Source organism: Semicossyphus pulcher, unplaced genomic scaffold (genome assembly GCF_022749685.1).
Source record: "Semicossyphus pulcher isolate SPU_LCO1_2020_fin unplaced genomic scaffold, fSemPul1.0.p SCAF_3, whole genome shotgun sequence".
Lineage (NCBI taxonomy): Eukaryota > Metazoa > Chordata > Actinopteri > Labriformes > Labridae > Semicossyphus > Semicossyphus pulcher.
Window position 1 is genome coordinate 27,568,207 of NW_027211704.1, and position 16,024 is coordinate 27,584,230.

The 16,024-nt window shown below is 38.5% G+C and overlaps 1 protein-coding gene across 1 annotated transcript in view; it reads right to left on the reverse strand.

The window, feature by feature from the left end:
• cntn3b (contactin 3b) overlaps positions 1-16,024 on the reverse strand; it is a 45,030-nt gene that overhangs the window by 7,358 nt on the left and 21,648 nt on the right. The window contains exons 6-16 of the mRNA XM_069677767.1: positions 15,058-15,160; positions 14,566-14,750; positions 13,935-14,071; positions 11,910-12,039; positions 11,114-11,264; positions 8,299-8,426; positions 6,197-6,372; positions 3,145-3,262; positions 2,081-2,239; positions 1,514-1,663; positions 321-391 (exon numbers count right to left, since the gene is read on the reverse strand). Of these exons, the coding sequence (XP_069533868.1) occupies positions 321-391; positions 1,514-1,663; positions 2,081-2,239; positions 3,145-3,262; positions 6,197-6,372; positions 8,299-8,426; positions 11,114-11,264; positions 11,910-12,039; positions 13,935-14,071; positions 14,566-14,750; positions 15,058-15,160 (1,508 nt within the window). The remainder of the gene's footprint in view (positions 1-320; positions 392-1,513; positions 1,664-2,080; positions 2,240-3,144; positions 3,263-6,196; positions 6,373-8,298; positions 8,427-11,113; positions 11,265-11,909; positions 12,040-13,934; positions 14,072-14,565; positions 14,751-15,057; positions 15,161-16,024) is intronic.

Here is a 16,024-nt window from a genome sequence, read left to right on the forward strand (position 1 = left end):
AAAAAAACAGACAAGCCCGTCTCTGTGCTGTTTGTTTACAAGGGCCTCTGCTGTTACCGCCCAGAACACTTGGCAATCGCCTTTTACCATATCTTTCCTCCTAGCATGGCTAGGTAATTGTGGCTAAAGTGCACAATTCTTCAGAGGATCTGCTCTCTGTCCCTGCTTTTGGAGGGATAAAATGGCACTTCTAGGCTGAGCCAGAGGAGAGGTGTCTCTCTCTAATGAGGGTAATAAAATTGCTCTGTTCAATTCTGCACAATTAAGCAAAACCATTACTCGGCCATGAAGAGAACAGTAAAATGTGACAGATGACTTACCTCCCATGTTATTACTAATTCAGACTTTGTGCCGCCTCCACCTCCAACATCAGTGGGAGCTGTATCGGGAACTAAGAGGTAAAGCCCAGAGGGGAGCAATTAGAACACAGTTGACTAGGCTCAATGACAAATCTTAACTATACTTGTAGCCTTATGACAAAGTCTTCTATTTCACACCCCAAAAATCCTTCGCCCTGTGCAAACTCAAACATTTCATTACACACTGAAATACTGTTATTGCCCAAATGTCTCCTTGCATAAACACCAAGCAAAGATTTGTAGTATTTTGCAAATGACATTTCACTCAACCCACTCCATGCCTGTTCCAACTCTGCTGCTTGTGCACTGCAGTGTGATGGCAAAACTGATGGTGTAGATGGAGAAGCACTCTGCACATCCTTATACTGTAGTATCCTTTAGTAAGTGGAGCATCAAATTTAATCAAATCAGCAAATTGTTGTGGCAGCATTTACGTTTGCTGCCCATATATGTTTGTCTATTAGCTGTTAATGTTGGTAACTAAGATCCTTGAACTTCCTGGGAAAAAAAACCCTGCGTAAACCTGGATTTTGGTGTGCTGCCATATGCATTCGTGGTTTTACATTTAGATTATTTAATGAAAGAGAGACACCAAATGCAAATTATAGGTGTTGCTTTATACTGACTTTGAAATACCATTTATTTATTACGTTTATTTAACTTGTATGTTATTTTGAATCATTTCAGGGCTGCTTACGCTGATGTTTTCATATTATTTTGCTCTCACTCCTCCATAACTAATGTGATGCCAAATAAGATGAAGAGACAAAGCAGCTCCTAAAAATATGTTTCTAGAAATTAAAAAAGCTACCTTTGAATGGGTCAAGGTTTTTTCAATATCTCAGACCAAATCCCATTTTAGCATTTCAAAGACAGCAAACTGCAAACATTTCATTACTTTTGTTGACAGAATTGCGCACACACAGATTTATCAAAAATCATAAAACCTTTTTGCGTATTTGGCATCTATTGTGGCTTAATGTTGTTCAAATGAACTTTGCATTAATAAATACATTGGGTAAAATAAAATGAATACAAGTAAAAATCTTAGGAAGTGTATACTCATGGTAAGTGATGATTTAAAATAGCAGTAAATTCTTCAACACCATTATCTATATCTTTGTGTGTGCAGTGAAGTGCTTAGTTTCACATACTGGCATCCTCTGTTCTGGTCTTGGCTGAGGCCGGGCTTGGCTCTCCCAGGCCAACAGTATTGCGGGCGACCACCCTGAACTCGTACTCCACCCAGGCGTTTAGACCCACCACTGTTGCTGTCAGCATGTTACCGTTAATCTCCTCCGGCACTGCAAAGCGGAAATTGGTTCTTTAGAAAATCAGGCAGCTTTATGAATGGACTCAAATAAAAAAATGGATAAAATAATTTTGGAAGCTTAATCCAAAAGGCAACTGGACATGGTTTAAGTTCTGAAGACGTTTCACCTCTCATCCGAAAGGCTTCTTCAGTTCTAAATAGGTCAATGGCCCAGGTTAACAACTCTCACTTGATTACAACATCTATTAGCATATTAATGACCCACAGAGGCTTATATTCTTGCTCCGTCCACCAGTCACTTCAAAACCAAAGAAGCCTTTTGGATGAGAGGTGAACCTGACATTTATACCAAAAAAGCACAAGAGATTGAAAATGAATTGAAAATATAGACTCACATAAGATCACAGATTATTGCTAAAAAGGGAACAAGAGCAGTGTGTCATGGTACCTGTGTCAACAGCCTGCCAGCCCACAGTGAAAGGCGTCCGGGCCTGGATGATGTAGCCAGTGATGGGGCTGCCATTGTCCATTCCAGGACTCCAGGAAAGTTGGGCTGTGCTGTCTGTGATTTCATCCACTGCTGCCTTGTCAGGAGGGCCTGGTGGGCCTTAGACAAACAGATAATAATGATAATAATAATAATAATCCTGACGTGATCACCCATTCCAAGATGCATCCTCTCCTGAAACTTATGAACGTTTGCCTTGTTACATTTCAAGACCATCCTATCAAACCTTTTAATTAAGGGCTTAGTCTGCCCGTTGGTGTATGCATGCAGGGACTTTTCATTCACTCTGTGTGTGATGTGCCAGGCCACAAAAGCGGTTTCTTAACATGGGATTGTCTCCAGTGGAAACACTGGTGAGACACACTGAATGCGAAATGGAAGAAGGGCCTCTATGGGAGCAGATAATAATGAGTTTGTGGCTGTTACACGCTCTGGCTTTATCATGTTGTTGTTCTTTCCTCTACTGCTCATTTATTCAAATGCTTTCTGTGATATTTTGCTGATGTAAATGAGCCAATTACAGTCATTTTCTGTGATAAACATTGCCTACTCAAAACACCTGGGACAGCTATTATAGTATGTTCTGGGTATGAATACCAATGGAAATCACCAGATATAAGGCTGCAAGGTGAGCCAGATGCACCAAGTTTGTATCATCAATACTGCTACTACTACTGGGCCAGAAGTGACACATGCCAGTGTGAGTGTGTGTGACATTTTTAAAATACACAAACACATTAGTGTTAACAGTAGCTGACATACCTCTGTCAGACGTAGCATTCTTTTTTCCCTAAGTGATACTTTATATTTACTGTAAGGCTCAAGAGATTTTTTTAACATCTTTCTCAATCAAACTTTGATTTTTGTCAAGTCAGTATTTTTATATAGCACCATAACAGTTATCCAGGGCACTTCTCAAATAGGACAGGTCTAGACATTACTCTTTATAATATTCATGCAGGAGCATATAAAGGCAGGATCTTGAAATCAGTTTGTTCTCCTACCTTTGACAACTAGGATGGCAGAGGTGGACAGGCTCTCCACATCAGTGTCAATAACACAGACATATTTCCCTCCATGGTTCAGCTGGATGTTACGAATCATCAGATCCCCTGATATTCTCTAGACAGAAATATTACAGTTGAAAAAAATGCTTAGTAAGATATGCAGTGCTATGTCATCATTCTATTTTTTGGCTCTGGGTTGTTGTTACATTTGTAATGCTTTGCACAATTACATCATCTTCAGGCCACTGATTTTACCATCTCTTCAAACTGTTACAACATACATGGCAGATGTACTCTGCACCAACAATTGGCTGCCCTTTAGGTGCTACCCAACCAACCAGCAACACAATTCCCAAACCGCTACCAGCTACACAAAACACACGAAACAAACAAAGTCTAGTTAATTGGCAAGACAGTCCTAATTGTTCTGCAATTACATAAGCTCAAGCAAGATATGAGTGTATCTCCTCGTGATTAAAGCAATTGTAAAAGTAATGGCTGATTAGTATTATTATTATTTTTTTTCCCATATTGTCAATAAATCCCATGATAACACCAAAACGAACATTCCCTGGTCTGCCCCTCAAATCTTCACATCCTCCCTACCCTGTCTGCAGTACTCAGGTCCGACTGAAGGTGTAAAAATAAATCTTTAAAAGAAAAACAACAACACTGTAATTAATTTAAAAGAACAAGCAAACAACTAGAGCAACTGGGCAATGCAGTTTTAAGCAACATCACTCTCCTTCTTGAGGCCTATTTTTGGCGGTGGATTAAAACATTGCTTTCATGTATCTGCAGCAGCAGGACACTATGGAATTGTCCTACTATCAACTATGAGGTCCATTGTGTTCACAACAATTGAGCTTTATTGCGCCGAGGAATAAGATTGTCTCAGGTTTTGGACACTAAGAGAACTTTTACAGCTACTCGTAATGACCCTTCACACTGCACTTCTAGCCTGTCCAATTCTCAAGTTGAGGATAGTGACAGGGAAGTAAAAAATTGCTGATGCTCACTTACAGAATGTGGCTTTAAATGACACAGACCACTGGCAAACACAACATTGACATATAAACACCAAGATACTACATTAGCATATATATTGTAGGATTCACTTTTCTAGTAATGTTACAGCTTACGAGAAATGTATGTATGTGATTTGTCTAAATCTTGGTATTGCATAGTCAGACACAGTTTGCATACTATTGCTACTGTAAATACTGGAAAACTATCTACCTCATGTAAATGAACCCATCGGTAACATAATTACATTTTTTTAATCATATTATATCAGCATCCTTTGCACTCCTCATCATTGCACTATTGTCTCTTGTAGCATGTAAACATTAGTTTAATGTTTAATGTCTCAGGTAGGCTTGTAGTTTTTAGTTTAATATTTAATGTTTAATGCTTGTACATGAGAGCGAAGTTAAACCAGAGTCAAATTCCTTGTATGTGTACATACCTGGCCAATAAAGCTGATTCTGATTCATACAAGATATTATCAGACCCCTGTTCCATAGCTTGACATGTATTGAACATTTAAGGTTGCTTTCAACACACAGTGAAAGCGGCTTTAATACGATTAATTAATTGCAAAGGTTACAAAGTATTTTACCATTTTTATTAATACATCTAATCCAGACAGTCATTTTTCTCATTTTGACTATGGTAATCCACCTTCTGAAAGTCACCCCTAAAAGTGGTCTGTCACATAGCCTGTCAGCCTATGAAAAGTGGGCTGCAAGTCACCTGAGGGGCAAGCCAGGTAAAACCCTCTGCAGTCATAGCAGTTCATTACCTCTTGTGGCTAATCATCATAGCTTCACTCTGCAGCAACTGGGGAAGAATGCCTGTGGATCTCCACCTAACTGAAGCACCTGAAGCAGAGCTGAGCAAAATGCCACCTCTATGCAGCCACAGGCTAAAGACACTACCTCTCCCGCTCTCTTTCCTCTGTTCCCTCTTTTCATTTCCTCTCATTTCTCCTGACAGTTTTTACACGCGGCTGTGCCATGTTTGATTCAACGGCATTCAATGTCAGCTGCCACCTGGTTGACCTGAGAGCTTCAAATCGAGAGCAAGGCGTCCTGCTTGGCAAGAAGGATGTGATGAGGCAGATTTGCTTTAATTATGTTAATTAATTCATCAGAAGCTGTTGAGCAGGGGACTGGTAATCTCCCTGGACAGAGGAAGCAGATTCTGTGAAAACTATATCTCATTATATGCTTATGCACAGTTCAATGTCATTAGTATGACAATGACATTTGCATTTACAGCAATGTAAATTTGGTCCACAACATTATAAGGGCATTCAGATATGATATCAACCTTTTACATCAAAATTACAATGATCGGACTATTGACCTTGGATGATAGATGGCACTACAAAAACTAAAGAATGTATAAAGTCATTTTATACATAGACTCTGAACAACTTACTTTGCCCTTTGTCAAAAAAAAACGAATATTCCACCAAGAATCATAAGTTATTATTATTTTAGAGCATATGGATTTCAAATGAACATGTACTGGTGCCAGGACTGCCCTTGGTGAATGCCATTCAGATCATTCAATTATGACAGAGGGAAAATATGAGAAAATGTTCTCCCTCAAGGTAAGAGAGAAAAAAGTTGAACAATAAAAATATAAAGACTTTATTGATGAAGACCCTTGTTATGACTGAAATGGCATTTCACTAATTCATCTTGAAACTCATGGCAGCTCATACAGCCAATTCAAAAGGGAAAGGATCCCAATTACTGACTTGATAGTGCCAGTCATTCAGGCTTTAATGGCATATGAATAAAATAATTTTAAGAATTTAATCTTCTATTTCTATCTTTTTGATATTCAATCCACCACTGACCACTTGGCAACTTTTAAATGAAGCAGTTTTGGCATACATTTCCCTGCTTGGGTATCATCGGTGTCTAAGAAGCCCTCATCAGGGCAGCGGAGCATACCCTTGCACATCACACTGTATGTCCCGATTAATCCCAGAATAGCCAGAAAGTAGTTGAGTTTAATGCTTCACATGACTCACCCTGCCCACTCTTTCAAAATGATTGCTGTCTTGCTGGAAGTCGATGAGCTGTCCGTTGAATGCCCACGAGAAAGACACATCCAAAGCTGGATCGCTGGCAATCTGGCAGGGTAACACGATGCTCTCGCCAACAATAATCTCCATGTTAGTAGGCCTCATGGTGATTCTGGTGGGTTCTGGCCAGACAACAGTTGACAGCATAGCATGTTAATATCTCTGCCGCTGAAACCTTTTAACACTCTCATGACCCCTGCCATCTCACTTCAATTCACAGCTAAATCAAGTCACTATCATTTAATTACCCATGAATGTGATTTTAATAAGCACTTTAACTCCAACTCCTGTCAATTAATAACATTTAATGACATCCCAGGTTTGCACTTTTTGACTCAAACTCAATTTGACTCATCAACTTGGAAAAAAAATGTTTGAGACAGGATAACAGAAATGGAAGCTCATCCCCACTGGTGACTGTAGTGGATTGAAGGCCTTAAAGTATGTTGAGAAAATGTCACTATAATTAAATACTGTTACATTAATTGGTTCTAGTGTCATTTTTTGAGAAGAATCGAGGCAAATGAGAAAAAAAATTCTGGGCGGCTTCATGTCACAGATTATACTGGAGGAACACATGCACGTGTTAGGTCACCGCATTCTGACCTTTAACTGAATTAAGTATGTTTTGTTACTTACTTCTAGTGTGCATAAAGTACACCAGCCATGTTACTTTGACTACAGCTCTGGTTAGACTGCACATGCCATATAACTTTATTATGAATGAATAAGAATGAGGGTATTCTCAAGCCATAGTTTGAAAACAGATACTTGACCTTTACGTCTGATGAACTAAAAGGAAATGCAACATTTGCTAAAACTCTCCCTTTATGAGCAATGGTCCAATCGCAGCTTTTCAACCATGACTAGACACAGCCTTGGAAAGGTTTGGAATTCCTCACATCCCATTATGTATACATTTTTTATATCATCTTTTCAAAACCATCATGTGAGAACAAACAATGTCAAAAATTGGTTGAACAATGTGTTTTTGTTTCTCTACAAAAACTGTAAACATTAGCACAGCTGTTTCCAACAGCAGTAACCTATTGTTACTTCCCAGTCCAAAAGTTATCATATCATTAGCTTACTACATGAACTATATTGCAAAGTATGTTCGGGCTTTTTCAGGACGGACACATGGACTCCACTGAAGCTGTCACGTCAGCTCTGGATTCTGCTAACCACTGTACCAGAGTTAGTGAAAAATGTTGTGCCTGGCTTTGTACTGGTCCTGACAAGTTTACCCCGGATAATTTTGCAAAACTGAATTATTTATCTTAATTTTCAAAGGTATTTTCTAAACCTAAGAAAGAACTGTTTCTCGTCAAGTCAACCTTTTACTATAGGAAACAGCTGAACTACATTATCTTTGTTTGTATAACAATTTTTATGATATTGTATCTTAATACGAGTGATATCCTGCATTACAATGCTGCTCCTTTATTTCAGGGTCATCTTCATGTTATCTTCTGAGGATTCTGACTTTTATGTAGCCCTGTAAATTTCATCTTTTTATTATTGCACTGCACTTATAATTGCCAAGAGTAAGATAATAAGAACAATACCACCCTGATGTCTTTATGTACATTAAACTGCCACCAAAAACCATCTAATGTAGTTTATCAAAAAGATTAGGAACATGAGGAAACAGCTAGGGATTATGTGTTGGGATTCACTGCCCGGCAAACCCAAGGAACTTAGTGACCAGTTATACCACCAGCAGTCTTCTTATGTTACTCTAAGCAAAAAAGCATAGAAGTAAAATATCAGACTTTTTCAAAAAGAACCTTGTGCCAGTTTCCCACTGACATACCATTGAGCTTGAAAAAATTGAGTAGTCAGCCAGAGAAAAACTTTTCCACAAACTCACAGGGATGGCTCTAGCACAGGAATTAGAGCAGTATGTGCCCTACTTGGAATTACTGAAGGTGTGTGTGTACAATGTATATGGAATATAGTGTAAAGCATTTTGAGTGGTCAAAAGACTTAAAGGGGCACTATATATATGCAGTCCATTCGCCATTTATTGTTAATGTTGGACTCACCGGTGATAAGCAACCTCCCAGTCGTGCTTGCTGTCCCAAACTGATTCTTAGCGAAGCATGTGTAGCTGGCTGCATCGTGCCTGGTCACATTGGTGATCTTCAGTGTTCCATTGGGAAGCAAAGTAATCCTGAGGGAAGCAGAACATCTTTTTACTCAACTGATTAATATGGAGAGTGTACAGTGCTGAGCGTTGTATTGCATTTGTCTTTTATCATATTATATCATATGTTATATTATATATCATATCATATTATTTTATGCTGTATTCATTTAATTTCACATGGCCATTGGATTATTTTAATACTCAAGTAGTTAGTTTACTGTATGATGTTTCTACCATATTGTATTCTTGTCAAAATGTAAAAGTCCTTGAAGCCCTTTAATGCTCACAGTAATTTAAATCTCTGCACTAAATCCCAGGGAAATGAAATTCTTCGTTATGGGTTAGCAGCCGGCAAGGTGACCTACCACCCTGACTTGGTAGTGGGCTTAAACTCATGGACTCATTACTAAATGTGGAAATAGCTTACATACAGCACCACTGAATAACTAAATGAATAAATAAAAAGTGCGTTACAGACTTTATGTTGCTACGGTCAGTGAGCAAAATCTGTCTTGCTGTGAGGTCATTGACCGGCAGGATATGTTATTAAAGCCCAATATACAATATCTGAAGGATGCACTATAGTGCTATGTAAACACAGGTAGCCTACTGCCCCACAAAACAGTGTTCTGTAATTCTTAAAATATCCAGCAAAAGTGTTCAAGACAGTTGAAATCATTAAAACAAATATACAAACAAAACTGATAACTCTGGTGACTCTGGGTCAGATGCCCTATTTAACTGGAACTAAGATATTAAGCTTTGGATGGCCAAGAATGTTCTTACAGCTCAACCAGAACAATCCTCATGCCTTTCGCTGAACGCTTTTACCGACAGGATGGACCAGTGTAATGCTCTGCAATGTGGTCTCCCTCCAGGTGATTTGACTAATATACCAGAAAGAGAACTCACACAATACACCAGTTTTAAAGTCTTGATTTCAAGGTATTTTTATTAGTTAATAAAGCTCTTCGTCACATCCATTTATCAGATTTGTTTTTGGGCTTTGAACCCTCCAGATCCCCAAGGTCTCCTGGTAGTGGGCTTTTAATTATCCTTAAAACCACAGCAAAAACCTGCCTTTTTAAAGTTTGGCTGTTAATTGAGCCATATTTTGTTTTTTATTTTTCTGATAATTTTTTGTGTATTTCACACTTTTGTTCTGGTCATTAATTCAGCTTTACTTATCTTGGTGTAAGTATTTGTGTACATGTCGAGATTGTTTTTATGTATGTAATCCTGCCTCTTATGAGATTTGTCATAGCATCATCTCGTTGCTGATTTTATTGGAACTGATCTGCAATTTTTAGGTGTTTTTTATACACAATGTATGTATTGCATTTTGGATGGATCGGGGGTTGTATAGTATGAACACTTAGTGCTACACAAGTGAAGTCTGACTGACTGAATGAGTGATCTTGGTCATACGGGCGAGTATGGAACTGAGCAGGGGTTTTTTTAATTTCTAATAAATCAAACTTGAAGTTTGTAAGAGCCAGAAGTTTTAAAGTCATGCATTAAAGATACAATGCAGATTTTATTTTTTATTTTCCGAGGTTTTAGATTGAGATACCTGCCGCTGAGAGAGGAATTCTGTCTTAATCCCTAATGCAATAATCCCAAAGAAGATTATGTTAGTGCTGCTCAAAGAAAAATCATCAGTAATGTGTCTTTTTAAAAACAACGTCTGCACAAACCACAGACTTGACTTGCAGTCTAAAAGGTTGTACTTTTACTGAGTCCAAAGTCCAAAATGAAAAACTGCTGGTGGTAGGTTCTGTGGAATAATCAGTGGGGTGGGGGCAGATATTTCAGAGCTATAGATCTCATTACGTAGGTAAATTAACCCTTCACTATTGACAAGGCTGGACAGCACTTGGTGTGCTAATCAAAATGTTGTTTTTTTTTTGTTAATATATTATCAATTGAACTAACTGTAACTGATGTTGTATTTAGTAAAACGTGTGTATACAATTCATTTTCTAAACCCTTCTTCAACTGACAATTTGACTGCATACATGTGTCTGCATATATTTAGTGTTGTTTAATGACTGTGTTGGCTTTATATGCATTGTGCTAAAAGTCAGCTTGGGAATTTCAGCAATTTCCTGTAGCTATAGATGCAGCTCCGAATCTGGAGCCAACTAAAATGTCTGACACTTTGGTATTGTTCACATTCAGACCTCCTTTTGAATAAGCAGCATGGAAGTGATTTAGACATTCCTTCAATGTGCTAAAATGCCTGTGCTTGAAAAGGTGATTATGTGGTAACATCTAAGATTTTGTTCTCCCTCCATGATTTGCTGAAATGTGTCATTTCTTGCTTCTGATTTGCTTTTGGATTTCTCCACCTTTTAATAGTATTGTGTGAAACCTTTCAAGAGCTCAAATTCAGCTTCTACTGTATCCAATAAAAAATCAGACAGAGAATAACAACAAAGTAAATTAAGCACCACTTTATGCCACTTAAAAAGGTGCTTTTTGTTCCCTTATTGTCTGCATCATGTCTGTGTATAGAGTTTCTACACACAAACATAGATATACAGATATCTCTGCTTTCAAATCTGCAGCAAGGCTTTTGTCTTTGCAACTTTGTTGAATGTATGAATCAAACTCTCTGCACAAATGCCAAACATGCTATTCAAATAAGTCCCCTTGCAGTGAATGTGAATAAATGCTGCCAGGAATATGCACTTGGACTTTTATCCTACCTTTCAGTTCTCTGCAGGATCTCATTCCCTTTCTTCCACAGGCTAATTGCTGGGGGCGAGGCCTGGGGCTTGCATTCAAGAGTGACTTCGCTGCCTGATCGAGCTTTTAGCAAGGCCCTTAATGGACTTTTGGAGAAACTCGGAGGTGAAGCTGTGAGGTGGGAGGGAAGCAGAGAATGTAATGACAATAGAAATATTAAGGTACATTAAATCTTTGTAGATCACTCATGCCATATTGACTTTGACTCTTGTTCAGCTTTAGCAGTAAAAGCAGTTAAAATCTCGGCATGAGCTAAGCAAAAAAAGCCTATTGGGCTTAAGGTTATGGTTCCACCTGTCACCCAACCATTCAGTTACACACATCTACCCTTACTAAGCTTCAAACCTGCAAGGGTGTCAGCTGTTGTCCACACCCATCAACACATTTTGTCACCTAAGATCCGAACCATCAAGCGCCATCATATGTATCAAGTCAGAAGTGAATCACTCATTTAACCAGTCAGATGTAAGTTATCAAAGCTTTGCAAATAAATCAATACCCCATCTACATGAGAAAGCATGCACAGTGGCGCAAAGCAATGTGTTTGTAGTATCCAAATCAATATGATGAAAAGACCGAGAGCAAAATGAGACACTCCGTCCGATTCATATTTTTGCTGGCAGAGCCCACAGTGACATCAAATGTGTTTGCAGTGATTGCTGAAGAGAGCTATAGCAGGCTGCTCCTATCTTAGGAGATGATCAAACACACACACAGATAAGAAGGATAAAAGCAGAGGGAGGGATGCAATCTTACCTAACACCATTAGTTGGGCACTGGAATAAACAATACCATGTTTGTTTTCAGCCACACACTGATACATCCCGGAGTCTGACAGGTCTAACTCAGTTATAGAAAGGGCTCCATTTTCAATTTTTACCCGACCCTGTGGAGAAAAGAAAAACAGTTCTGCATATCCATTGCAAAGCCAGTCTATTATGTCCAAAAGCACAGCAGCAATTACTGGTGCACCATGAAGAGAAGGGGACAGCAGGGGAGGAAAAAGAGAAAAAAAAAATCCTCAATAGCCTTGTGGCATTCTACGTATGTTCAGTGTGTAATGGGGGGAAGAGATTAGAAGGCAAAGGCGAAAAACTGCTAACCTATATCTCAGATACACAGGGAAAAAAAGCAATTTTGACAATAGCACCAGTAATATTTAGACAAGACTTTTCTTTTGGTTGTTTAATTGAAAAAAAATATGAAGACAGCTTGGATGATGATTTTGAGTTATTTTTAACCTAATGAGCTAGTCAGTGATTCTTAGTGCTGCAGGGGGAAAGGCTTTTTACAAATATAGACATACATAAATCTGGAGCTTCGTAAAATAGAACATATGAGTGATATACAAAGTCAGCTTACCTCAAACACTATAGTGGAATTCAGAATGAACCAATTGTAACCAAATCTAACTAGAATGTTTTTGCATGTTTTAACCGATAATGCCCTGGTCTTGCCTTGTTTCCTGATTTAGAAGGGAACAACACTGATGTTGTTCAGTTTAGCAGAAATGAGAGAGTTGTAATATGTATTCAGTTGAACTAAAAATTGTCAAAAATACTGCGGGCCCTATTTACACGCCGGAAGGTGCACAGTCGAAAGTGCATAGCACTAAGTGATTTACAGTGTGTCTGACCCCACTTTGCTTGTTATGCGGCGCACAATCTGGGCGCAAACCGAGGCACAAGGCGCAAAGAGGTTGCCTTAAGTCCCTGGATTGTTCATAGGTAGCCTTTAGTTTAATAGCCTTTATTTTTATTTTTGTCTATAATTTTATGATTGTCTTACATTTCCCTTGGGATCAATAAAGTATCTATCTATCTATCCATCCATCCATCCATCCATCCATCCAGGTGTGTTTTCGGTATAACATAAATCAAATCAATCAGAGTGTCAGCTCACATTCCCGATGAGAGCCAGGAACCTGCAGGCAGGCCTGCTGCTATTTACATTGTGGATTTCAGTCATTCTTTTTATATGAACTGGTCTCAGACCGGCATATTTAACTTTCCACTGTTCACTTGCACACGCAGAAAAAAACACAGGTCACTGTCTATGGATACTGTATGTGGAAGCATGGATTGATGTTAAAGCCACTGAAGCAATCCCACTGCCCAGCAGAAATGAAAATGAAGAAAGACACCGTGTACATTTACGCATGAGACATAGCATCGTAACTTCATTAATATTTAAATCTCCACACACGCCACCAGGATTGGACAGGATCTTATGTTTATTAAAGTTCTGTGTGCTGACCATCAAAGAAAGGTCGGTTGTAAATGTTTATTTACTTATGCTGCTGGATCACACGGCTATATCCTCAGGTGCCTGCGTAACGGACACTTGCCAGTGTATTAATATCTGTGGGCACCATTGTCAGTGCAACAGACAGAATGATAATACATTTACTGCAAGATCACTTGCTTTTTACAACGTGGGCGCTAGGCCTGAAAATGACAACTGCATTGGACTGAACATAGCAATGACACTTGCACTGCGCGCTGCTTCGCTTTGTGCTTGGTGTATGATAGGGCCCTCTAGGTAACAAACAGTTGTGAAAAAGATGTTTTTGGCTTATTTTAACGTTAAAAGTGAGAAATCTTGGCACAATCTGAGCCTTTTGCACCAATTGTGTAGAGATAAACAAGTTTAACTTTTGTTTGACTTCTTTGTGGGATTAAGTTTTAGTGCTCACTGCTCCTTAACAAATAGTAGGTGGAACTTATGAACTCTATATTCCATAATTTTGCTTTTTGTTAACAGCCATCAGTATCGCCATACCTCAGCTATCACTTGCTGCCCATTCTTCAGCCAGTTGTAGGATGGTTTCGGCTTTCCACTCGCCTTACACTCCCAGAAAAGGTTTTCCATAATGGACGGCGCTGTGTCCGTCATTGTCTGGAGCCAGTGAGGTTTTGCTTGGAATAAATCAAAAGATTAAGTTTTCAAACAATTGTTTAAATTAAAAAGGCAGTGAATATGAAATATTGGTATTAGAAAAGAAAGCTGTCAAAAAAACAACAACTTTGCAATAATTCTTCAGAGTTAAAACTTGACAATAGATTAGTAGACATTATGAAAAAAAAGGAGTTGTTGCAGATTTCAATATTGACTGGAAATTTGAAAGCTCTATAATAATATGGACCTTCTAGTTTCCAGCTAGAATCCGTGGCCTGTCCTGTAATTTCATGGTAACATTATGCCCTAATTAATAGACAAATTGGTTTTCTGCCAAAATGAGTACAGCTGCTGGTCATATGCATGTTTTTTTTTATTTTAGATATCCGTTACAGACACATGTTCTTTCAGCATCTCCCAGTGCGTTCACTGTCACTCAATTTCAAATTGTCACACACGGTTGTTCTGCATCTCCCTGCATTCACTGTCACTCAATTTGAAATGGTACACTTACCATGGAATGAAATACGACCCCGCGCAGCATTTTTGCCTCGCCGATTCTCTGCCATGCATTCATACGTCCCTGCATCTTCCTGCTGCAAATTAGGGATTTCAAGGACTGCGTTGGAATTCTTCATTTTAACTTTGCTGGGGAAAGGGATGCCGCTGGTTCTCCTCCAGCTTATTTCTGGAACAGGGCTACAAAAGGTGGACAAAAAGTTCCCATTATGGAAACTGTCATTCCCAGTGATCAAAGTGTGATAAAAAACCCAGGAAAAGTAGTTCAAGAAAAGGCCTTGTGAATCATTGTTCCCTTCAAATCAGACTGATTTGTTGACTGTAGACTTGTTAAGATTTCCAAAGCCCTTAAACGAACCCTTGCTCCCCAATGGATTGATGAATCTCTGAATGAGCGATGTTCCACATGTGCATTCTTAAATCATCTTGAGAATTTTGCATGGTGGAGCCTAATGTTTACGTCACACATACAATGAGGCAGACTTACTTTCCCAGGGCAAAGCATTCCAGTTTCACCACCGATTCTTTTGCAGCTGGAACTGAATCAGGAAAATGAACTTCTATTTTGGGTTCATATTCACCCATTACTCCTACCAAAGGGAGACAATAGATGAAAATTACTTATTTTTTTAAATAAGTGGTTAACAGCACAAATTCCACATATGTCAGATCAAAAAAAGATCAGTAACACAGTGGGAAAGATCACAGAAAAGTCCTTTTTTTGTGTACGGAGCAAAAGTGACCGATGTGGGGCTGGTAATTGCCTTTTTAAAAGATTCAGAGAACACATAAGGGAAAAGACTTGCCGATTACAGATTTATCACCTGTGGCAATGTGACTTAATTATTATGACTGTATTTATATTCACATCACTAGAATGGAAAATACTTTTTTACAGAGATAGTTGTATGCCCTTTACTATAACCAACTACAACCCTACAGTCTAGCAGCCACAGCTGATTTGGGGTCCAGGGTCTGTTTTCAGATTAAGGTCACTACAGACATTGAAAGCTATATTAAGTGCTAGCATCTAACACACAGTGTGGAAAACAGATCGAATTTGGAATTGCATTTTCCAAAATATAACAGATAATTCCCGGATTGACACGACACCCCAGTAATTCAAACTGTAACTCAGCTAATGAAAATAAATGTTTGCATTTTATGTTTCCAACCAATGGTTTAATTAGATTATTGACTGAAATATTTAGAAAAATGCGGCTTAATTGATAACACTAGCTAAATCTACTTTATTGCTTGTATTGCTTTAGCTCTTTTATTGTTTTATTGTCTCTCATTGCTTTTAATTGTTTTTTTGTTTTTTGCCCTATTGCTTTTAGCTCTTCTATTGTTTTTATTGCCTTTGCTGGTGTCTATCTCTCCTATTGCTTTTACAGCTTTAATTTCTTTTTGCATTATTTCCTTTCTTTTATCTCTTTTAGGTATTTTATTTT